The sequence below is a fragment of the Podarcis melisellensis genome (genome assembly GCF_964234715.1).
Source record: "Podarcis melisellensis genome assembly, chromosome: 2".
Taxonomy (NCBI): Eukaryota; Metazoa; Chordata; class Lepidosauria; order Squamata; family Lacertidae; genus Podarcis; species Podarcis melisellensis.
In genome coordinates this window covers 30,951,100-30,976,114 of record NC_138529.1, presented here as the reverse complement: position 1 = coordinate 30,976,114, position 25,015 = coordinate 30,951,100, and the positions used below count along the sequence as shown (strand labels likewise).

At 40.5% G+C, this 25,015-nt stretch overlaps 2 protein-coding genes across 7 annotated transcripts in view; one reads left to right on the top strand and one right to left on the bottom strand.

The window, feature by feature from the left end:
* The window catches only part of MBTD1 (mbt domain containing 1), a 126,809-nt gene that overhangs the window by 71,974 nt on the left and 29,820 nt on the right, over positions 1-25,015 (bottom strand). The gene's annotated exons all lie outside the window — the stretch shown is intronic.
* Positions 1-25,015, top strand: part of CSNK1D (casein kinase 1 delta) — a 32,306-nt gene that overhangs the window by 3,164 nt on the left and 4,127 nt on the right. The window contains exons 2-9 of one of the 6 annotated variants that reach the window (XM_081899802.1): positions 3,242-3,352; positions 5,134-5,282; positions 8,321-8,549; positions 9,719-9,889; positions 10,844-10,992; positions 14,558-14,729; positions 15,112-15,251; positions 23,501-23,568. In XM_081899802.1, coding sequence (XP_081755928.1) covers positions 3,242-3,352; positions 5,134-5,282; positions 8,321-8,549; positions 9,719-9,889; positions 10,844-10,992; positions 14,558-14,729; positions 15,112-15,251; positions 23,501-23,533 — 1,154 coding nt within the window. In that variant the 3' untranslated portion in view covers positions 23,534-23,568. Of the gene's footprint in view, positions 1-3,241; positions 3,353-5,133; positions 5,283-8,320; positions 8,550-9,718; positions 9,890-10,843; positions 10,993-14,557; positions 14,730-15,111; positions 15,252-15,543; positions 18,147-20,351; positions 23,241-23,500; positions 23,569-25,015 lie in introns of those variants that run through there. The other 5 variants (XM_081899799.1, XM_081899800.1, XM_081899803.1 and 2 more) reach the window with 5 other exon arrangements.

Below are 25,015 nucleotides of genomic sequence, written 5' to 3'. Positions count from 1 at the left end.
TTTGGGTTGGGGGTCACCCAGGGGACTTCAGAGAAGAGAGGAAGGGGGAATCGGTTGCACAAGCAGAGCACAACAGTTGGATATTGCCCTAATAGCTTTGGTGAATAGTCATCTTGCTCTGTTACAACTTACGGTACATATTGTATTGAAAAGTAGATCCTAGGAATCCTTGAGTTGAGTTCTTCTGGAACAGCTTTTTAATGTATGGAAGTATAGCTCCCACTATCAGTGTTACTCTGCTGCATCAGCAAGACCAATGCTGTTATTTCTTTGTATATGTTGTAGAGGTCAGTTGGCCTTTGTTACTTGGTTTGAGGCTGTAAGTAGGTATTCCAGATAATCCAGTGCAAAGTTCTGTCTCTAGATAGGAGATGTAGGGGTTTCTCAGCTACTGCTAGTCATAAAATAAATGTTAATGTCTGATAGGAAGATCTTGAGGTTTTTGGTTTTTCAGTGGTGTGGATTCCTTTTACAACAGAAGTAGTTTTTGCCACTTCTTAGTCAGGAGGATCCCAACTCCTCCTATTGTAGCAGAAGCTGTGAGTCCCATGGCAAATTAGTATTGTGCATTAATTTGAAAATATAGCTAACAACTTCATTTGGTGAGATATATCTTACATAGACATGATACTTATCCCAGAATTTGACCTTTAGCCAGCTTCTGTTTTCTTAAGAATTGTGAAATGTTGCCCAGTCACTAGAAACTTTTTTTGGCAGAAAATGTGCTTACCTAAGAGAAGCTTCCTTGCTCAGGAATCTGTACCTAACTGTGCATGGTTGCAGCTGAGCCCCTTCTTAAGTGAATAAAGAACAAATTGCTTATGGCCTGTGGTTTTTGCTTAGTGGAGTTAATATTTTATGTACTGTTCTAAAGATAATATGCAGTAAAATGGCTTGACCCTTTTAAGCAGCATACTTCTTCCTAGTTCTCCCCTATATAAGTACAATATAGGAGGGTTAATATGGGACATTAAAGAAGACTCCCTGAGTGAGAGAGTGCATGCATGCACAATGTGTGTGCACACCATGTCACAGTCTTGATATACAGTGGTACATCTGGTTGCGAATGGGATCTGTTCCGGAGGCCCGTTTACAACATGAAAAGAGCGCAACCTGAAGCGCCGTATCTGTGCAGGTGCGCGGCACGATTTGGCGCTTGTGTGCATGTGCGAGTGGCGAAACCCAGAAGTAACCCTTTCCGGTACTTCCGGGTCGCCACGGGACGTAACCTGAAAGAATGTAACATGAAGCAAACGTAACGAGGTATGACTGTACCTAAAACCAAGTTGTATATTGTAACACTACTGTTGCATTCATTCTGGTTAAAAAAAGTTAATTCCTTGTTACCTCGGATATTAACCTCTCCCTCTTAGCCCAAATCATTATGTGTTTAATGTAGTCTGTATGTGAAACACTGGTGCTACATGCAAGAGCCTTCCAAATAAAATCATGTTTAGAAAGGGGAGACAGTGTTTTAAACCAGAAGGCTCAGCTAAATCAAGATGTGAACCTGGAGAAGTCATTGTGCTGTGTGCAATCCGTCGCTTGTCATTGACATTTCCTGTGTCTTGTATGCAAGTGGGCCTGCCTATTCACGAGCGTGGAATGTCCTTATCAGCTTAAAGGCATGCCATACTCTATGTTCTCTCTCCTCTTGCATTTCGTCTGCTTCCAGACTTAGATGAGACTGAACGTAGACTATTTTTTCTTTGTTAATTACAGCCCTTGCATGCTTGTCTATTTATTTCATAAAATTTATGTGTACCACTTAATTGTTAACAAAAAACCAAAGTGGTTTACAAAGGGAATAAAACAATAACATTATTAGTAAAAACAGCTCTATAAAACATTTGAAAGATAAAATCAACTATAAGCTAAAAACATACATCAACATTTTTCATGTAAGAATGTGATTGTTTAGTGTGGAAGTGCCTACACTTTGGAATTCCCTGCCTATTGAGATCAAGCAGGTGCCTTCACTGTACTCTTTTTGGTACCTGCTAAAAATGTTTTTGTTTAAACAAGCCTACCCTGATGCTTAGAAAGTTGAGGTAATTTCAGTCTGCTTTAGCATTTTAACTTTTATATGTTTTTAAGTATGGTTGTGAAATTTCCTTGATTTTACTATTTTATCTTTTGTAAACTGCTTTGAGGTTTTTTACAATCAAATGGTGTATAAATTTTATGAAATAAATAAATTCCCTTTGACTTGTGTATATTAAATAGGACATAATCTGCAGGTGCTCGTGATACTGTAGTACAGTACATGCTGCATTACAAAACACAACTTAGTGGATACCTAGAAATTGAGTAATAAGAAACCGATTGAAATCATTGTTTACAAATTAAGGAATTGCTTTTGCACACAACAGATGAATGTAGAATCTTAACCATCATTTTAGAGCCCTTATGTCCCACTGATTTTAATGAAGAGCTAATGTGTGAATGGGCTTGTGGACAGGACTTCATCTTCTTATCTTTCACCCCTGCAGCCAGCTGCGCACACCCTAGGTTTCTCTGGAGACTCCCCCAAACCTCCAAAGCAGTTTTTGAGGGTATATGGCATGGGAACTGCAGGAGGGAGAAAAGAAAAGTCCAGTTGCACAAGAGGAAATCTGTTCTGCTCACTTGCAGACACCCTTGGATACAACCCACTGTGAAATCACTAAGACTTAAATGGGCTTCAGTTTGCCTAGATTGTATCCTGTTTACGCGTGGGTTATGTTCCCGGGCACCGCATGCATCAGTGAAATTGTGTATAATTAAAACCCATTGAAAAAGCCTGCAAACACACCATTCCACCTCTGCCCTGCCCGTGTTCCACCCTTTTAGAGATATTTCACTGATGTCTTTATGACATTTCTGGGTCATACACATATTGAACATGTGTAAACAGGGCTGCCTGTAGGTGACACTACCAATGCAAGTTATATCAGTTCAAAAGCATGAGGGGAATGCACATGCAGTGTTAGAAATTAGCTAGGCACCAGGCGCATTTTGCTCCTGATGTGGGTACAATTGCAACCACGTGGAGATCTCTAGATGCCAGGTTGGCGACTGACATCTCCACCTTTTTCTCCCAAGGCTTGCATGGTTCACCCCCCTTCTTGGTTATTCCGTACAACTACCTTGTGATGCCAGCAACCGTTACACACATTGCCAGGGTGTATAAGCAATTTCTTTGGTTAGTTCATGTTTGATAGTCTTGGATTTTGAAGTTGTGTTTTCTTCTCTCCTTTAGGGACTGACATTGCTGCTGGAGAAGAGGTTGCCATCAAATTGGAATGTGTGAAAACCAAACATCCTCAACTCCATATAGAAAGCAAAATTTACAAAATGATGCAGGGTGGAGGTAAAAATTATCTGCTTATAAGTCATATGGGTACTAATGTTCTAGCTATAAACTGAAGAAGGCAAGTAGCACTGCATATGTGCACAAGTGATTTCATGGTTACCTTCCAGCCATGCATTAGGGAGCTACAGCAGTAGAATCCTAAATGTGCTTTCTTAGAAATAAGAGTAGCACTGAGTTCATTGAGTCTTTAATCCTAAGTAAGTATGGGTGGGACTTCAGTTTTAGTCTTCATTCTCAATGTTCTAATAAGGTAAGCTCTTGTTTACACAGGGGGTTGTGAGGCTGACAAACAATTGCTTCACTAAGAGTTACCCTCTGAGCCTGTGGATTACCAACACTACCTCAACCTGTCTGCTCATTACTTAAATGCAAATCAAGTTGTTGTTTATCTGTGACATATTTCGGAGTTGTAATGTTAAAAGAAAGGAACTCTTGAACTGTAGATCATGAACATGAGATGTTTTCAATCACACAAATGAGATATATATATATTATTGAAATTATGTTCTGACAGTAGTGTCAATCCTGGTTTGACAATCTTAAAACTGGGCAGATCCTTTTACTTAAAGGCATGGTCTTTGCATGTGATACCATATAGGCAAGATACCATTTCACTCTTGAATTTCGTGAGAAGCTTTCTTGTTTGGACCTATACTTTTTCTCAGTAATTGCAAACTGCTTTTTATAGTTTCAGAGGCACAAAAATTATTACATTTGTTTTGCTATAACCTTGAGTGTGGATCTGTTAACTGACAACAGTTAGCTACATGGGCATAGTTCTTGCAAGTCTTGTAATTTGCTACTCATTTCGGATGAGTAGCATTGTCCATTGCAGAGTACCTGAATGTGCCTTCCCCAAGTTAGGCAAATATACTCTGGAGATGGGGTTCAGCAGATATTATTACAGTTCTGCATTGTGTTACTCTAGATGATGCATAAATAAATGTGCTCTTACTCATACAATCTTGCAATACTGGAGAGAGAAGCCAAATGCAGACCTGGCACAGTTCCGCTCTGTGCTGGTAACCACTGAGCCAGCTGCTTGCATGATTCAGATTATTTTAAAGTAGGGGTGGGAAATCAATGTTTCTGGACTACATCTCTCATTATCCCCTGCCAATCACCTAGCTAGCCAGAGCTGATGCAACTTGGAGTCCAACAACACCTGGAGGGTCAGAGGTTACCCATCTCTTGTTTAAAGTGTTCTTTATTCTGATCTTCTAGCTTTAATTACCTAGAATTATGACACAGTAATATCAGTCAGAGTGGGGAATGCAGGTAGTGGTGAAAGAATTGAGCAACTCTCAGAACTTATTTGGGGGGAATCTTCTGAAGCTGTAACCAAGGGAACCTCATAATTTCTGAGCCCAGGTTAAACAGCACAGATTTAAAATGTCATATACAAATATGCTATAAAATATTTGTTGAATTCTGAGTATTCATAGCTACTGTAGACTAATTTGATGCCTGATAGTTAGGCTTCATAGCACAACAATGGTCTTTGCCTCCCTTTTGGCTTCTTAATAGGGAGTACTTGTACTTAGATAGAAGGAGAAGATCACATCCCATTGGAAGCACATCTATACAAGGTGTCCCAGGACCTTCCTCCAGTTCCAGTCTCTTCCCCCCATCTCCTCCCCCCCCCCAATGCATACATTTTTCAGGAAGAAAAATGTGCTGTAATTTAGATAATAATCTGTGGGTGTGTCATACATATTTTGTGCAGATACCTTCTGTTTTCACAAAATACTATAGTAATTTCCCCCCTTTTTTTCTAGTGGGCATTCCCACCATCAAATGGTGCGGTGCTGAAGGTGACTACAATGTCATGGTGATGGAGTTGTTGGGACCAAGCCTTGAAGATCTCTTTAACTTCTGTTCAAGAAAATTCAGCCTCAAGACCGTCCTTTTACTTGCTGACCAAATGGTATTAAAATCTTTGCATGTCTTGATTATTGGGTAGGAGGGCTTCCTTAAATCCTCTCTGCATTCTATAAATAATTGTCTTATATAGAACAAAATTTGGGACTCCTTTCTTTCAGAGGGCAAGTAGAAAGCCTACCACTTAAGCTATTCTCTTCATATACCAGAAAATGCTTTTAAAGTTATTTTTGCCAGTGTGAATCAGACCAATTTAGCTGCAGTGGGAAACATGCTTGTGCTTCTTTAAAATACATACTTTTTCCAAAATGGATTGTTCTCAGGGTTGCAAAGAGAAGCTGTGTAGTTAGTGGCTGTTGGGCTGGATTCTAAAGCATTCACCCGTTTCTAGTGTGTTAGGCTACATTCCTTATCTATCTCTTGACATGAGGGTTTGCAATTATTTTAAAAGCTGATCTTTCCCTCAAGGGGTAACAACAGTCAACACATCAAGTTTTACAGATTCTTCAACTTTATGTTAGGATCAAGTTGCAGAATCTGAGCCTATATGTATTTAAAACTTTGCTGCCACAAAAAATTGGCCAGTTTATGCATAATAAATAACTTCCTGAAAATGTTATATAAATCAACTTGTGAATTGTTCTTCCAAAATAAGTGTGAAGACATTCTTGGTTTGTACTTCTGCACAGACATAGAAGACAATAAGAACTAAATATGTCCGTGAATAATATCTTCTCTAATGGCTATTAGGATGTCTGTATGTGTGTCCATTTTTAAACCCTTAGGTTCAGAAAGGTTGAAGTAAAACAGCAGGACCGTAAATATTCCAGTTATGTGTACTGCTACCATTTGAAGCATCTGGAAACCATGCTTTATGCAAGCAAGTGGCACTGAAATGATATAGCAATGGTGCTAGATGACGCCAGGGTCAGTAGTCAGACAATTTGGGCACTGGCTGAGGCTCCCAAGGGCTTGGAAGAGAGCCCCTCACTGGACCAGCCGCAGCACCATTCACCATCTTCCCTGCTGGACCCACCAATATTTTTCAGCAGTACACAGTGTTTCTGCTTTTAAATAGGAGCCAAGCTTACCTTTCACCCTCAGTGGTCACCTGCTATTTTGAAGTTACTCAGAGTATATTGTCTTGCCTTACTGATTTTGTAGGTCTATAGGTAGGATTGGGCCATGACCTGATTTGAAGTAGATATAGTGAGGGCTCATTGTTGGCACAATGCCAAGGGCTCTCTGGCTTCAGCCCTGGAGGCAACTATTGGTCTAATGTAGTAGTACAGTGGTGCCTCGCAAGACGAAATTAATTCGTTCCGCAAGTTTTTTCGTCTTGCGAGTTTTTCGTCTTGCGAAGCACGGTTTCCCATAGGAATGCATTAAAAATCAATTAATGCGTTCCTATGGAGACCGCTTGCCAGGCTGGCGGTGCGGAGAAGGGCTTTTCTCCCCACCGCAAGCCTTCAGCACAGGTCCGAGAACAGAGGGGAAGGCACGCAGCGCTTCTCCTCTGTTCCCGGGACTTGCGGTGGGAGGAGGGTTTTTCCTCCCCACCGCCAACATTCAGAACAGCATTCTGAATGTTGGCGGTGGGGAGGAAAGCCCTCCTCCCACCGCAAGCCTTCAGGACAGGTCCGAGAACAGAGGGGAAGGCGCGCAGCGCTTCTCCTCTGTTCCCGGGACTTGCGGTGGGAGGAGGGTTTTTCCTCCCCACCGCCAACATTCAGAACAGCATTCTGAATGTTGGCGGTGGGGAGGAAAGCCCTCCTCCCACCGCAAGCCTTCAGGACAGGTCCGAGAACAGAGGGGAAGGCGCGCAGCGCTTCTCCTCTGTTCCCGGGACTTGCGGTGGGAGGAGGGTTTTTCCTCCCCACCGCCAACATTCAGAACAGCATTCTGAATGTTGGCGGTGGGGAGGAAAGCCCTCCTCCCACCGCAAGCCTTCAGGACAGGTCCGGGAACAGAGGGGAAGGCGCGCAGCGCTTCTCCTCTGTTCCCGGGACTTGCGGTGGGAGGAGGGTTTTTCCTCCCCACCGCCAACATTCAGAACAGCATTCTGAATGTTGGCGGTGGGGAGGAAAGCCCTCCTCCCACCGCAAGCCTTCAGGACAGGTCCGGGAACAGAGGGGAAGGCGCGCAGCGCTTCTCCTCTGTTCCCGGGACTTGCGGTGGGAGGAGGGTTTTTCCTCCCCACCGCCAACATTCAGAACAGCATTCTGAATGTTGGCGGTAGGGAGGAAAGCCCTCCTCCCACCGCAAGCCTTCGGAGGAGGCTGGCGATGGGGCGGAGAGCTCTCCGCCCCATCGCCAGGCTTCGGAGGAGGTCCGAGGACAGTGGGGAAGACGCGCTGCACTTCCCCGCTGTCCCTGGAGATTTCCCTATGGGCTTTCGTCTTGCGAAGGAAGCCCATAGGGAAATTCGTTTTGCGAAGCGCCTCCAAAACGGAAAACCCTTTCGTCTAGCGGGTTTTTCGTCTTGCGAGGCGTTCGTCTTGCGGGGCACCACTGTACTGCTGTTACAGCAAAATCTTTAGAGCCAAAACTCAATCTTACCTTGTTGAAGATCCTTGGAGGTTTTTAAGCAGATATTGGATGGCCATCTGTCATGTAAGCTCTAGTTGAGATTTCTGCATTGCAGGGTGTTGGACTAGATGTCCCTCAGGATCCCTACACAGCCCTTTTTTGGGGGGGGGATGTCACCCTATCAGTGCCCAAAGTGAGATCCAGTTAAGACATTAATTCTTGCTTCATCAAAAGACCCAGGAGGAAAGCCACTTAGACTGCAATCTTATACACACGTACCTGGCAGTAAATCCTATTGATCTTAATTAGACTTACTTCCTAGTTGTCATGTGTACAGTTGCACAGTTAGAAACAAGTTAAACTGGCTTGTGGTATTTTAAAAAGGGGGTTAAGTAGAATAAATAATGCAGGCATAATAAAGCAAGCAAATAGCTTTTAAGCTTAAATGTTATCAAAGTAGGATTTTAGTATTAAAGCCCAATATATAGGAGCAGCTGGTTGTTTTTGAAAGGTTTTATATGCTGTAATTCTGAAATTATGTCTTTCTGCAATTAGATTAGCCGAATAGAATACATTCATTCGAAGAACTTCATCCACCGAGATGTAAAGCCTGACAACTTCCTGATGGGATTAGGCAAGAAGGGCAATCTTGTCTACATCATAGATTTTGGGCTGGCCAAGAAATATCGGGATGCTCGAACGCACCAGCACATTCCATATCGTGAAAATAAAAATTTAACAGGAACCGCCCGCTATGCCTCTATCAACACTCATCTTGGAATCGGTGAGCTGGTAGCAGATTATTTTGGTTATTGTTGTAGGAATGTTCATGCAATAAGACATCTGGATAAAATAAATTGTTCTGGCTACCATTGAAAAAAGGGGGCTTTGATCTGGGAGTGAGCCCTGTTGAATCCAGTAGGACTTATTTCTGAATAGATGTTGTTAGGATTGCGCTGTATGTGCATCAGTGAAGCAAATCAAATGGCCATGCTCTCTAATGCATGTGACAGCCTCAAACAAGATGTTGGGAGTGTTTCATCCAATAAACTTCCATTGGGATAGCTTGGTAGATTTTTTCTTGGGGTCAGACTACCATATATGGGATCGAGAAGAAATTTCCCTTCAGGTCAAGCTTGTAAAAGTTATCTCAGGATTTGTTTTGTTTCTGTTTGCCTCCACTTGCATGCAGACATAAAACTTGCCTTGCTAGAAGCTGTTTCCAATGGCACAACAACAAAGAACTTTACCATAAAGAAGATTATAGTCCTGAGAGATATGGGTTGGAGAACACTGTGTCTTTCACTGCAGCCTGTGTCAAGAAATTGTGGCTAAGCTTGCAACTTGGCTCAGTGGTGTGAATCATCGTTAGCAGCTTTCTGCAGTATGTCTCTTCTTGGCACTGTGGCTTCAATTTCCTTGGTTGATTGCAGGGCTCCACAGATGTCTTTGTACCCCTCCCCAGAGTTCTCCATGAATTTCAGGGGATGCTTGGGGAGAGGTCTCCTCACACTAGCATGGTAGGAGCAGCATTCAGAGACTGTAAAAGGTTCAAGCAAAATGAAATAAGATCCACCTTCTCTCCTCAGTTCAGAGGATTTGGGGCAGGAAGAAGCCAGAAGCAACTAAATCATGGTTGCCTTTACGCTCAAAGCTGTAAAACCCTGGTTGATCGGCAAGTGTTGTGGGTGAATGATTCTGTATTTCTATTGTGGTATGGACCTATATGGCCATTTGAACAGTTTCCAGTATGGGATTCTTTAGGAATAATTGTTGCATAATTTCAAGAGTAAACCATTTTTCATACTGATTTTATTGGCAAGGTTGAAATTAACTATTTAACAATGTTTTTCTTGCAGGTAAGACCTTTTTGTGTAATTTTTGCTTTAAGCATATTTGAACCATTTCACCAGATGATAGAACCTAATGGCTCCACTCTTCTACTCCTTGTAGAACAATCTCGCAGAGATGACTTGGAGTCCTTGGGCTATGTACTCATGTATTTTAACCTGGGCTCCCTCCCCTGGCAGGGATTGAAGGCAGCTACAAAAAGACAGAAATATGAACGCATCAGTGAAAAGAAAATGTCCACACCCATTGAGGTTTTGTGTAAAGGATACCCTTGTAAGTTTATTCTCTGAAATAGATGTCTTCAGTATTGATTTCAAAGCTAACTGTTCAGTGAAACTTACATTAACTTGATGTTACATTTTCTGTTACCTCTCTATCTTAGAAATTATTCTAGCTCTTATTTGTATGTACTAACGCTTTCTTGTTATTTGGTTAAAAATTCATTTAATGGTTAAATGAAGGTATGTTGCTTGGCTGCTTTGTAAACAACTTCAACACCCCCCCTTTTTGTGCTCCCCTTTTTCTAAGGTGCTGCATATGTATGGATTTTTCTCTGTCTACACTGTTTGGTATTCAATGAGCAGCTTACCATGATGAACAAATGAGTTACATGTTCAGTCAGCACATGTTCAGTCACAGTGCATAAGTTACCAGTCGTTGCTTTAAAAAGAAATATCTCTCTCTGTGTTTTGTTTGTTTTATTGCATTTATGAATTACAGTTATATTGTACTTTTCCTCCAAGGAACTCGGTGGCATACATGATTGTGTCCTTTTTATCCTCACAGCAACCTTGTGAGACATCTTTGACTGAGAGACAGTGACTGGCCCAAAGTCACACAGCTTCATAGCTTGAGTGGGGATTTTAACCCTGATCTGCCAGATCCTAGTTCAGCAACCTGCTAACTTTTGTACCATACTTAATCTTTCTATTGTTTATACCACTGTGGACTAGAATAGGGCTCTCTACACTCCTCTGCAGGTTGCCTCTGCCGTTGTAGCCTAGTAATTTCCCTGACAGTCATGAAGGATTGTGCTGCATGTGAAAAAAAGCATATCACTTCCTGATTACATATGGGAAAAGCAGTTCACGGTTCTGTCACCTTGGTTACTATGAGAAGCATTGAGCCAATACTTTGGAAAGCAGATGAGCTGATGAATCTGTGCCGGATATTGTTGTTTGCACTGACTTTACGATAACATCATCAGGATTTCTCATTTCTTTTTAGCTGAATTTGCTACATACCTGAATTTTTGCCGCTCGTTGCGTTTTGATGACAAACCGGATTATTCATATCTAAGGCAATTATTCAGAAACCTCTTCCACAGACAAGGCTTCTCCTATGACTATGTATTTGACTGGAACATGCTGAAATTTGTAAGTAGTCAGTACTTGCTAACTTAATTTTTTTTTAATTGTGGAAAACAGAGTGAGAGCTTGATATCTGACATTAAGTGCTGGAGGTGAAATAATATATTTCACAGTGCTTGTTCATGTTTGTAGCAAATGGCAGTTTGGTGTGAACTGTTACAAGCAATGAAACTGAAACCAATTTTAGCTTTCTAACAGGACTAGTGGTTTAAGTATCAAACTGCAAATCTGTGAGCACTCACCTGGGAGTAAGCTACATTGAAACAGGGTGATTTGCTTTGTAGTAAACAGGCTTGGGATGCCTCTGTAAATCCTTGAAGACTGGGGATCTATATATATGAGTGGCAGCTAGCAATGTATCCCATTGTAAATAATCAAAGCTGATGATCTGATGTTGTCTCATTCCTTGCCTAGCTGTAAGAGGTTGTGCACACTTACCATAATCACTCTGGGGGACCAAATGGGTTCTCTGGGTGTTGTCTTCAGCTATTTTATAATTTGTAATGACCAGAAGGTATGGAAGCTGTAAGATGACTGTAGAATGACATTAAAATTTATGATATAACTGCATTTCTTTGGTGGTCAGCTTGCGGTCACTTACCTTGTAGCAAAAACTTGGAAGCTTTGGAAGGCTTTGTAATTAGCAACCGTACTTCCAAAGATAGAAGTCACATACCCAAAGAGAAGACATAAATTTGTACTGCATTTGCAGGCTTTCAGTACTCACATTTTGTTTAGATTTTTTGATTAGCGAGAGATCCTATTTTAAAACAGAAAAAAGGCCTGACATTCTGTATTTACAGCAAGACAGACGAGAAAGAATAAATATTGTATGCTTGTGACAGTGGCTCTAGTTGGATTTCCAATGTGTTTCTTGTTTCTTCCAAAAGCAAAAACCTTGCTACCTTTTCTAGTTTTTATTAACAAAACACTATTTGGATGTTGGGTCTGTATATCTGTGTGTAGGTGCATTCATTGTTAGAGAAATCAATAAGTTTGGTTGGGGATTTAGGATTAAAACAGGATGGACTCTGACCTGGTTGAGAAGCAGCATACAGAAAAAATGGTAAAGCTCACCACTTAGCTACTAGAACAAGCATTTGCAATGTTTTGCTTTCACATGTAACCACAAGCTGCCTAGAACAGGGAAGTATTGCTACGCAGGGTAAACAGTTTCTTTTAGAAAAATTTGAAACATGTTGAAACTTTTGCTTGTACCTTCCATTTAATTTTAAGGAAGTGAACCCTGTACTTCACGTGACTATGCATAAAAATCTTTTGAAGTCTACGTATCGGCAGAGGACTCTCTGACTCTCATGGGGTCAGAGACCACTCTCTCAGGTGCTTGAATAAAGAGCTAAGGTGAATCTCTCCATGGTTTCTGATTTACACACACATATATGATTAAAATAAAATTAACTATGTTTTTTAAATATAAAGAACTCAGTGTGTATGAGATGTTGCACAATAATTGGCATATGCATTTCAATATACCATTCTTTGTGACTTGCATCCATCTTTCGTCCTTCCCTAATAGACTCTGTCTATTGAATATCTGTATCTCAGTGTTAGTCATTCTTTCTTCTGCAAATGTGATACAAGTTGATGTCACACCGTTCTGTTCCGTCTGGAGCATGGTTACATTACAGACCAAATGAAAAAAAAAAACTGCCTTTGGATCAGTTCAGTACATTTTAGGTTTGCCAAGGGATTTTGATCCCTGAAAATCCACTCTGAGGCAGAAGCCTTGCTAGAAGGCCATGTGGTGTGACTTGTACACCAGTTCTTAGAACCAAAGCTGGTCTATATCGATCTGTTATACTCATGTGCAGTCACATTTCTTCATGCTAATGAAGAAATATTTTGTACATCATTCACACCATAGATCATAGGGGTATCTTTTCAGTGAGATAGTTCATCATCAGGTAATTACTTTATTCTGTTAAGAATTCCCTATTTTGCCTGCCTTTTTGCAGTTTCCAAAAGTGTGCCTAACCCCCTCTCAAAAGCCTGGGCAAAGAGCTGTGTCTTCACTTGTAGACCCAGCAGATAATATTGGTGCAATATGTGTGTCAGCAGGGAGGAAGTCATCCCATAGGTGAGGAGCCCACCACCAAGAAGGTCTTATGCACCACAACCACCTAACCTTCACTTGGTGATGGAAGCACAAATGCGACCTCCGCTACAGATGTTAATGACCTGGTAGGCTGATAGAGAAGGAAGTGTTCCTTCAGGTATTTGGCCTCCAGGTCCCTTGGGGCTTTAGATGTGGCAGCAAAGCACCCTAAACTGGCCTTCAGAATAATTTGTTAGCCGCTTAGGACCAGTGTTATGAAGTCTCCCATAATCCATTTTGTTTCTGAACCATTGATTTCCAGTCCAGTTTCATACTTTCTGTTTCAGCTGTTGCATTTCCCTCTCTAATTCTATTGTAACATTAGTAAATATTATGCAGACATCAGGAAAAGGCAAAACATGTTAGGTGATAACTTGCTGGTGTTCATTCCACACTTGGTTTTGTTGTTTTATTTAACAGTGACTTCAGAACTACAACACATGGGTTTCAGGGAAATTGTTGCTTTGCTTCACACCTTTTGCGAATAAGAATGCAACATGGATAGTGATCTCTGTAGTAAAGTGTTTGTTTGTTTGTTTGTTTGTTTGTTTGTTTGTTTGATCAAGCAAATTGTTAAGCATTTTGTATATATGGAGATTGTGCAGTACATCGAGGATAGCATTGGATTCAGTGGAGCTAAAATACTTTCTTCCAGCTGACAAAGCCAAGAATATAAGAAGTGTAATTTTCTCACAGTAACCAACTTTAAGCACAACAGCACTCTCCCCAGCACCTGATATTCAGATGCATTCACTTCAAATACTGGAGGTATCTGCCAAGTAAACCAGCATCTGATATTTCTCCTCTCTTCTTTGGATAGCTACCAGGCTGAATATTTGTGACTGATTTCCAAGAATCATCAACATAAATCCCCTTATTCTTTGCTGCTGTAGAAGAAGAAAGACATCAGGACTGCCTTTCTTTAAAAATATTGTCCGATGCTACCACTGTTCTTTTGTTTTTAGTGTAGTCATAAAAGTGTTGTGCAGCAGCTTTGAACAAATGTATTTTCCAACTTTGAGCTATTTTGGCCAAATACTATAGGTACCCGGGTGTTTTCTTTGTATCTTGTTTGCAGTTGCAAGTTCCACATCCTCTGGCATCATGGATTTGTTCCATGTCTGCTCTTAGTAGGTAATATTTTATGAAATTGTGGCAAATAAGTATTTTTTATATATAAAAAAACTAAATCCTGTTAAAAATTTAAAAAATATTGTGATCACCATTCATTTCCCTTTTTAAAAATAGGTACGGGGCTGAGAGAATAACCTGCTACCTTCTGAGTCTGTATCTGATTTGGACCCAGGGTCTGCTTTTCCTTCTGACTGTTTTTTGGTGGTCCAGAAAAGCTCAGCAGTGTAGCATTGACACTGCAACTACTCTCAACACTGAATACAGGTTTTTAACTAATTGATTCCAAATGTTGGTATAATGCCAAATTACATGTTCTTGCAGGGTGCAAGCCGTGCAGTCGAAGATGCTGAGCGTGAACGAAGAGAGAGAGAAGAAAGACTGAGACACACACGAAATCCTGCAGTCCGTGGCTTACCTTCCACTGCCTCTGGCAGGCTGAGGGGGACACAAGATGTAGCTCCACCAACCCCTCTTACCCCAACTTCACATACAGGTAAGCCAAAGAATGCCTTGAGGTGGGCTGCCTTCTAGTTAATCACTTCCTCTTGCGCCACAGCTTACTCCATTCAACACCTCAAGGCTTTTAGGGGGCCGGGGGGTAGAAATTCTTCTTATTCTAGCCCGTTTTGGCATGCTTATCTTTGAATCCTGCCCTCAACATTTAAGAACAGTATTTTATAACGTTAATTTCTTGACTTACAAGCCTCTCCCTAGTTAGGCTTCAAAGGGGACACAGTGCCTTGTGGGTTTAATAGTTCTGGCATTATGAAGGTACTTATAAAGTGATGCCTCTGTCGGCTTCCCTTTATTGCAATAGTTTATTTTGTCTAGTAAATACAGGCTCAAAATTAAGTTTTACTTTTTATTTTGGTCAGCAAACACATCTCCTCGGCCAGTGTCTGGAATGGAGAGAGAACGGAAAGTGAGTATGCGATTGCATCGTGGGGCCCCTGTCAATATCTCCTCGTCTGATTTAACAGGCCGACAAGATACCTCACGCATGTCAACCTCACAGGTACAAAACAGTTCTGATTTTTTTTATGGGGAAAAGACTAGGAGCTCAGTAATGTCCTTTGACAAGATCAGAGTAAAAATACTCTTTGAGTAGGATAGATCATCTCACAATTATGTTTAGACATGCCATTCTCTTAGTTGATCTGAATTAGCTGAAGAACCACTACTTGTGAAGTGCTTAGCTTTCTGACCTTGAAGTTTAAGTGTGAAGGAGGGTGTTGTATAGGTTATTAAAATTGAGGGCTGGGTACCTCCCTTGTTTAATGCCTTTTTGGATATTTGTGTATTTGCAGGATACAGACTTTTAACAGCCATGGAAATATCAGTGACTTTTACTATACTATGTGAATCATCAACTGACTTAAATGTCATGTTTTCTTCTAACCACTGCAGATCTCAGAAGCCTTGTGCAAATGAATCAAAGCTATTACTTGTTACATTTCATGCCGAAGAAGGATCAATAAGTGCTCTCCTTTTATCCTTAGTACAGACTCAATTTGTCCAATATTACACATGGGCAATGTAAATTGTAGCCTTAGTCATCAGTCCTTTGTTCTGTAGTGTCTAGTTGCAAAGTTGCACCCATTTGGCAATTTTGACATGGCTTGAGCTGTATTTTCAAATAAATTGCCATTTATGGAAAATAGCTACCAGCTTCTGTCTGGTATAAGTGACCATCTGTAATCATATCCGGTATAAGAGGAGTGTGCTTAAAGCTACTGTAGCACTGAAATTGTTATGCCTGTGAAATACGAGATTGAAAGAGGAATGATCTGTCTTGCATTCTTTGTATTTCTTTGTTAGGTGATGGTACTATTCATACTACTTTGATTTTCTTGTAGAATTTACTAAAGCTAGAAGTAAAAAATGATTTCCAAATTAGCCCTGGGCATGCATCCTTGTTGAAAGTATGGAGCTAAACTAGACTAGTTGTTGTGAATGAGTCTGTACCTGACTGCAGTAAGCAACTTTCTTGACCATGGGATAGCTAATTGCAGATTGTAACGTTTTGCATACAGCATGCATTACTGGTTTATTTTAATAACCTGTGGCATATGTTCAGAGTATTTCAGTTGAATTACAGCACAGCTCACATAACAGGCTGTAAGTGTAAATTAATGTTGTATAAAAGAAAGAGTATTTTTGGAAGATAAATGCATATCCTGCATGGTTGTGCAGTGGAATGACAATTGACTCCATTTTGTTGGTCATTTTTTTGTTTGTTTCCAAACAGAAGGAAAATGTTTGTCTGGTGCATGAAGAGAGGATATTCACTAACATTTGTAGCTTGAAACATTCCAGGTTCTTACTCCATTGTAGATTCCCTCACAATATGTGTGACACACAACCAAACAAGGCTTGGATTTCATGCAAGTCCTACAGTACTTTACAAAATGAAGCTTTGTCTCATGAAAGCCACAGCAGGGGACTCTAGGCTTTCTCATTCCAAAATAGTAGCTAAAAAACCAGTTGTGAATTTCTGAACAGCGATATTGTTCAGGTTTGATTCTAAGAGAAGGGTGTATGTGTGAGAACCAGAGAACACACTAACATTTTGGGAAGGCCAGATCAGGAGAAGAGCCATTTGAAGGCATTGGCAAATTGATCTTTGACTTTGTGTCAGTTGAAGAAATGCTAAAGGAACAAAAGGTTCCAAAGCTGAACAGGACATAAATGTGGATGTTGCAGTTGGTGTCTAGAGCACCAAGCATCAAAACTCAAACAGTCACAAATGTTAGACAAAGGCAGCAGATGAGACAGGAGCTTTTAGTAGCTTTAAAAATAGAAAACTCTCAAACCAGTGGTGCCTGTTTGTTGGAAAGATAATTGAGGGTTAAAACTTTTTTCGTTAAAAGTATAAAGGAGGAAATGTGTTGATTATGGTTAGTTTGGATTAACTGTTGCAGTAAGAAAAAAGAGAGATTGATTGTTTTACATCATGGCTATAGTGAGTTCCATTGACCACATTGGGACTTGGTTTTTGAGTAAAGATGCATAGAATTGTTCTTTGTTTACTTCACAAAAGTAAATACAACTTCTGGGTTTTTTGCTGTTGTTATATCAAAACCATCATAAACTTTTGTCTATGACCAGTAGTTACTGCTAAAAGTATGTTGTTTGACTCTAGCTCAGAACCATTACAATTCCTCAAATGCTAAATAGTATCTGATACAAAGAGCAAAAACCTTTTGGGAAGACAGTCTTTAATGTAGAATAATATGGAATTTCAAGTTTCAACTCCATAGGAGCACAAATTTTGTCACCCATCACTAGTGTTTGCAATAAAGTGATTAAAGTTTATTATACTATATACTGAGGCTTCAAAATCAAAGATCCAGTCCTTAAACAACACAAGCAAGATTTTCTGGAAGCCCAGAGTCTGTACCTAGTAGGCATTCTTTGTCATACTGATTATAAATACATTCTTAACGCCATACTTTTGCTTGATTTGAATGCAATCTCCAGTCTTATGCAAAACAGATGGTAGCTTTTTGAACAAGTCTCTGAATCTTTTTTTCCTCTTGTTAATATCCAACAAATGTCTACTCCAAGACATGAATAAGAGGTGTATAAAGCATATTTTCCCCTTCATTCAATATACACTGGCCAGATTCACAGTGGATAAGATCTCCTTGATCCCTACTCTAAGATCCTGACATTGCATGCTGGGATGGAGCTGGGGAAGATGTTTCTAGGATTTAAATGAGTGTGTCCTGTGGGTGTATTGCAGACTTGATAATTTTGAAGAAGGAAAAATAAACCTTTTGGAGTTTTGAGACTATCTCTTTTATCTTCCATCTGTAAAGCCAAGCTCCAGCAGACCTCGAAGGAAGAGGAAGAAAGTGCGTATTTTAACAACTTAAATGACCTGGAATAAAGCACTTTTAGACTCTGAGGTGTAGTTGCTTGCTTTCCTTCACATCAGGGCCATTGAAAAGCAGAATGAATTGCATCTAATATCTGCAAATCTTGTTGTTTTTGATCATTGAACTTAGAAGGCAGTAAATGTCCGATAAGTCTTGTCTAGATCAGTGTGTCTCTTTCCTAGCTCTGTTTGTGATGATGGTTTGCATTGCACATTTAATTGGTCATTTTCATCTGAAATGACTACCTTATAAAAAATGGGTGTGGAACTGTGAAGTTTGCCTTGGCTGTGTTAAGTGGGTAAAAAGTAGTTTGAAATATTTCTGTACCGCTCCAGCAGAGATCCCAGGACCAATTACAAAATATGTGTCAATAGACCGACCCTCCATCCCCTTCAAATCATTCATGAGTGTGTAATAGTTCTACCAGCTCATGAATTTAGTGCAATTTGTTTACTTTTTTGTTTACTTGTTTAAAGTAATATAGTTTATTTAAAAGCTTAACAACTGGTTCAGAAACATACTTTAAGCATATTCGCAGTATTTCAGGATGAAACGACTGCTCATTCTGTTCTCAGGACCTCGTTTCAAAAACACCTGACAGGTTATGAGCCAAACGAGACTAAAACTTCAGTTGGTTCATCTTGTAAATATAAATACTGTACCTTGGAAACCTGGCTCATTAAAGGTTGAGAATCCCAAAAGTGAAAATCCAAGTAGATAAATTCCAAACTGATTAAGGTAAATTCCCTTCTACTAGCTGCAGCCCTCTCCAGCTGCTTTGCTGCCTTTGCCCTTCCTTGTACTTAACTGGACAACGGGGTGCTACTTCTCCATATATGTAAGAAGTAGTTGTGGGTTAAACAGTGGAATTCAAACCAAAAAGGATCCACTGCCAATTTCTGTAGTAGATCATGTTAGCTTCCACTGAGTATAAAAACTTCGGAGGATGATTAGTCTGATGGCACTGATGTTCCTTGGTATATGATCCCTGTCTGCTACAAAATGAAGTATCTTGGTATATGAGCCCTCTCGCATGTACCTCATTCTTCCTAGCAAAGGGCATGTATTTCATAAGAAATTGTTTGAATAATCTGTAATGTGCAACTGTTTTTTTCAAAAACTGAGCAAGGTGCTTCACAAAATGCAGTGGAGCGTTACACTGCGTACTTGATGCAATTACAAATGACCCTCTTTGCTAAGTCACAAATGTATGCGACCTACATTTTCTATTCAGACTCTTGCAAGAGAGAGTAAAGATTAAGAGAATGGAATCCAGCACTTCCTGAACAAAAAGAGATTGGTCTATCACAATAGCTTTTAAATACTGTTTCAAAAATATCCTTCTAGCCAAACTTGAGGCTTTTGCGTTTGGAAATGAAAATGTACGGAGTGTAGTGCAGTTCTTTCTTCAATGAAATTGGCTGCGCTTTTGAAATTTGCCACTTTCCTGGGGTGAGTGAGAGTAGCCCCTGCTAAGTAGCAAATGGTACCAGCCCACACTTCCTTTGCCACTGTAACACTGGTGTGTTTCTATCAGCAGAAAACTGGCTATGCTTCTGGCTCTCCACCAGTAATTCTACATCAGTTATCTGCCTATGCATCCTTCCTGGTTACTGGCTTGAACTGCTTTCCCCATGCTATACTATAGTGCTGTGCATGGTAGCCTGTAGGGGTGGGGAGTTCAGCATTGTGGTGTAGAGGTTTAGCAGCAACAAAACACAGGTTGGCTAGTCCCTTAACAGAACTACAGTATAAAAATGTGTGTCGCCCCTTTCTGCAAATCTCTGTGTGCTGACACACTGAAAGATTAAAGGTCTTGCTGTCTTCTTTCCTTTGAAGATTTCCACTTTAGTACTAATTTCTTTGGCTAACTCTCTTTGCTACCACTTTTAGAGAGTTTCCCTTGGTCATGAAGACCCTGCTTTCCTAACAAATCACAATTCTTGCAGTAGATATAATACAACCTACTTACTATGCTTATGTTGCCATGAGAGCAGTCAGATATATATATATATATATATATATATATATATATATATATATATATATATATATATATATAGTGTAATTTTTAATAGTTACAATCCAAGCACGATAGCCTCTTCCACAGCTCCAAAGCATCTCAAACATGATTAAATTATGTGAATTCTTATCTGGCACCCAGTAATATTTCATCTGTCAGCATTAAATCCCAGTAATGAGATCTTTAACTATTTCCTTGGTGACCACTCTAGCAGGTACACCAGGGGATGGGTTGTGTGTGGAGCCTGCGGGGAGCTGAGAATTTGAAGTTGCTGCAGAGAAAGAAAGGCAGAAGGAAGAGCAAATGAGACAAAAGGCAGAAGATGGTGAAGAAAGAAGAGTTAATAAAGATCAGAGAAGTGATTTAAGAGGGACAATTTTCTTCTCAAATTGTTTGAATTCTACTGTACAGTATTAAATAAAACTGCTAAACTTCTAGGTCCTTTACATTGACCAGATTCATGCTTTGGCCTCTGCCAAAAATTCCTTCCAGTTGGTATGGTAGGTGGTTGTGGGCCAAGTGAGACAATTCCATACTTAGTGGCCATATAAGAGATCAAATGGAAAGACTAATGTTGTGGTTCATGCTGGGTTGCTAAAGTTAGAGACTCATAAATTAGGGTGGGCAAAAGCCTTCCCTAGAGGATGAATAGAAGGAAAGCCAGGCTGCAGTGCAGAAGTGCAATCAGTTTTACCACCTTCAAAATCATAGTGGTTGGGAGGAGAATATTGGAAATGGAGCAGGGTTTCTTGGAACAAAAAATACACAAGGTATGTCTAAATCTGAAAATGGTTGGCATTCTGGTTGGCAAGAAAACCCTACCTCAATCATATGCATACCTCCAGACTACTGTTGGGGGCACTGATGACCAAATGTTCCTCAGTACACATACCTCTCAAATCTTTCCACATGGAAAACTAGATGTTTGGTGGAAGGGTCCTAGCCTTTTCCCTGACCTACTTCTACAAATGAAGTGAATCTCTTGTATGAAGGAGTATTTTGTTAATGTCAGCCCCCATTCGTGATCTGAAGAGGTACAATCCACACACAAGTTTATCACTTCAACAAAAAATGGACTACAGAGGCTCTGCCTTTTGAGAAAATACAAAAAGAGGACTGCTCCCTCTGGATCACTCGAGAATAGTCTTGAGACATACTTGGATTCCTAGGTCTATTATCTAATGTGCAGGGGGTGGGCCTATTCCCTTTTGTTGTTTTTGAATAACTGGCCACATTCCCTTCTGATTAATCTGGAGGTGGGCAACATGATGGCAGTGGACAAGGCCAAAGCCAAAAGTGAACAGGCCACCCACTTTTCTCTCACATTAGCAGGCTGGCTGGAGAAGGACAGATCACTGTTGCCAAAGGTTTGAACTGATAGCTTTAGATGGCTTCCTCTCCTCCATGGCTCTCCATTTCAGCTTCTCTTCTCCTTGCCCCTTCTCGACAATTTCCCCTCTTTGGCTAGTGGTCTGAACGAATTGCTTACCAAGGGCTTCTCTACCCTCTCCATTGCTTCATCTCTTTTGGCTTCCCAACCACCAGTCTATCTTTTCTCTCCTCCTGCATGAAATTAGATTCTCACTCTTGGCCTAAAGTCTGTTTTAATGAATTGCTAGCCAGCAGTTTTGTGTGTAGTGAAGCTGCAGGGACAGTCCCCATCATACTCATGATATGATTCTATATTTGTGCATGCAACTGTATGTACACCACCATAGACGGAACAGTTTCAACTGTAAATCTGCATGCCATAGCATATCATAGCACATGTGGTGGTAGCGCACGTGGCCTAATGGCCCCTTGCTCCTAAGGGAATTTCAGCTGACAGTTCTGTGAATTGATCCATATCCTCAATATTGCTTTTTCTTAATCAATGAACTTTATTTGCTCATTTATGTACATGTAGTGCTGCTATATAGGTAGTGGTGTTTGGATGTCTTCCCTTAGCCATTCCTTTTACTTCACATTCTTCTGTAAAAGCAGGCCTTTAATTAAATGATGTAACATTTGATTCATCAGGTATGTTCTAATCTTTCTCTCATCGTTTCAAACACAAGTTTTCCCAAACATGTTCAGAGGTTCTGTTCTTTGGGGAATTCTGGTTGTCCTTTTCCATTACCATGGGAAAGATGCAGGGACTTGCACTGGTTAGAAACCAAAATTGGTCACGTTCTTGATTATCATGTACACAGATTTCCTTTTTGCTACCTGAATGGCATTGTGCCTTTTACAAACTCATTTTGGAAGAATGTGATGGCTTTCAAGCTTGGCCATCTTCTGAAGGATGGGAAGTGCTGATGTGCCTTCTATGAATAAACAGTTGACCCTCTCACTTCTAGATGGCTTAGACTGCAACAAAAACCTTTGCTGCAGTTTTGCTGAATTTAGCTTTATGTACTTGGAGATGGGTAGAGGGCATTTAAGGCTTAAACTGAATGTTTCTTCTGATGTTGCAGTGATTGCCCCCAAAGTAAGAGGGCCTTTCTCTCCCCCTCCTTTCTTTTTTACATAGATAAGCTCCACCTCCAGCTGTTAAGTGTTGGTGTGTGTATAAGCGTGAACATGTGTTAATTGCTCCATGTGTAAACGAAAGTGGGCATTGAGAACCACTGGGGGGAATAGACTTGAATCAGGAAGCTGTGATCCCTACTAACTCTAGTTGACCAGATTGAATGAAAAACTTGGCATTTATTAGCTTTAGAAATGTGTTGTACATCAAACCTGTTTCCCTGAGAATATGAGATTCTTTTGAATTGCCAGTGTTACACACACAGATGTGGTGAGTCTGTAAGGTTAGTAAGCCTGCAAGATCTAAGTTGTGTGCTGTCATGGAGAGAGTGTAAAAGGCTGGCTGCTTTAACTCTCAAAGTTCTGCCCATATGCTTGTTTGTGGATCACAGCCAGAAGGCTTCAGATTGAGCTGGTACACACTTTAGTGCTAATGAGATGAGGGTTCTCTTCCATTGCAAAGAGTTTTGAAATACTGTGCAGAGTAGTCGCTGTGACACAGGAAAATGTTTTTTGAATCAGTGGCCAGTGCTGGCGATAAACAGTTAACATGATGGTGATGCTTTTGAGCTGAGAGTTACTGGAACAAAAAGCACCTCCAAAAACTGTTGGTTGCCACCTGCTGCTGAAGCAGCCTTTCTTTAAACCACTAATTGTTGAAAACACATACCTTAAAGTCAGGAAGTTGTCAGCTTTGTAGGGGCTTTCAAATCGCTGAAGAATCAATGTCTGCGAGGCCTCTGAATCAAGAACCATTCCAGATTCAGAGCAGCTCCAGTTAGAATCATAGTTGGGAATTATATATTGGGCAGTGGAATTGTTACAAATGGCTGTCTTTTCCCCCCACCTCAGAATAGCATTCCTTTCGAACACCATGGCAAGTAGCTGCTCGTCTCCTTCTCGTTGGAAAGCAGCACTGGGTGAGTCCATTCTCACGAGACACCAGCTTGGCGGGTGGGTTTGGATTCACTCCTGCGGGGACATCAAATTGGGTGGCTTTTCATGTCTTTCAGCACTTTATTTCCTTCTACCTTGCAGATAACCTTAGTAGTAGGTGTGCTTCAAATTAATTAAAACTATTTCTCCCCCCCCCTTGAAAAATTGTAGTACTTCCCTAGAATTGCTCCATAACTGTCGATAGACCAGATGGTATATTTGCAGGGTAACCTACAGTGTGGTACTGGAATACCTAAGGTCCTTCATGTGGCATTTTTCTCTCGCTTGGAAATCATCTCCCAGTAAAGGACAGAGTACATGCCTTGTTTAGCCTTCTGTTTTTCTGCTAATTCACTAGCCTGGTGTATATGTCTGTAAACCAAGCAGTGACTTACCAGGACTACTCAAATATGCAGGCTTCTGCTTCTAAGCTAAGTTTTAGCTTAGTGCATCATCTAAACCTGGACTTGTGTTTAAGCCCTCTCTTTACTATAACCATGAACTTTGGCCAAGAAAAACCCATACAACCTGTCCACCAGCCTGAGCTTGGGTGACATGCTCAGCCAAAGTTTGGCTTAGCATTTTATTAATTTATTTAATTTGTTAGTCACTTTATCTTGTCCAGGGCAGCCCAAAGTGACATACAACCAAACAGACAATAATTTAAAAAATCTGATGTAGGAGTACACAAGATTTGGGAGGAGATGAGCAGCTGCTAGCTGCTCTCTGGGAATCCTCAAATTTGCATAATCTCCATAAGCTCACTGTCTTTGGCTTGCCGTGATTTACGAACCAGGCCATTGAATCTTAACCAATTTGGAATTGTACCAAGTATAGGAGAAATGCCACATCTGAAGGGGGCCTTAGTTCTGCTAATCACAAGATTATTACATGTTTGCTAGTAAAAGTTAGAATTGAGTGTTGTGTCTTATATAAGACCTGCATTCCTGAGCAATTACAGTACCCTATTGCAACAAAACATGTGAGTCTTTTTTAAATAGTTGAGAGCCTGCAAGAAGTGTTGTTGCAGAACTAGAACTTTAAATAACATGCCTTCCAACACTTTCAGCAAGTCCATTTTCCTGAGGAGGATATAAATGAAAGGTTTCTTATGACTCACAGACTCCTTGTATCTTAGCAGAAATCGGGTCAAACATTTTCACAGCTATAAACCTTAAAATAACTTAAAACTGGATAGAGCAATAAAACTCAATCACACACCAGTATCCAGTACTGTGAAAAGTTAGGCTAATATTGTCTTTTAATTGCCTAATTTAAGTATGATTAGAACAGAGCATTAATGCATCCTTTTACTCTCGTCCCTTTCCCACAAGCAGCCAAAGATTAAAAAAACATTTTCAAACTGACAGTGAAGATGAAACTGTGCCTCTAGACTCTTTACAGGAGACTTCTAAATGATTGCATGGATAG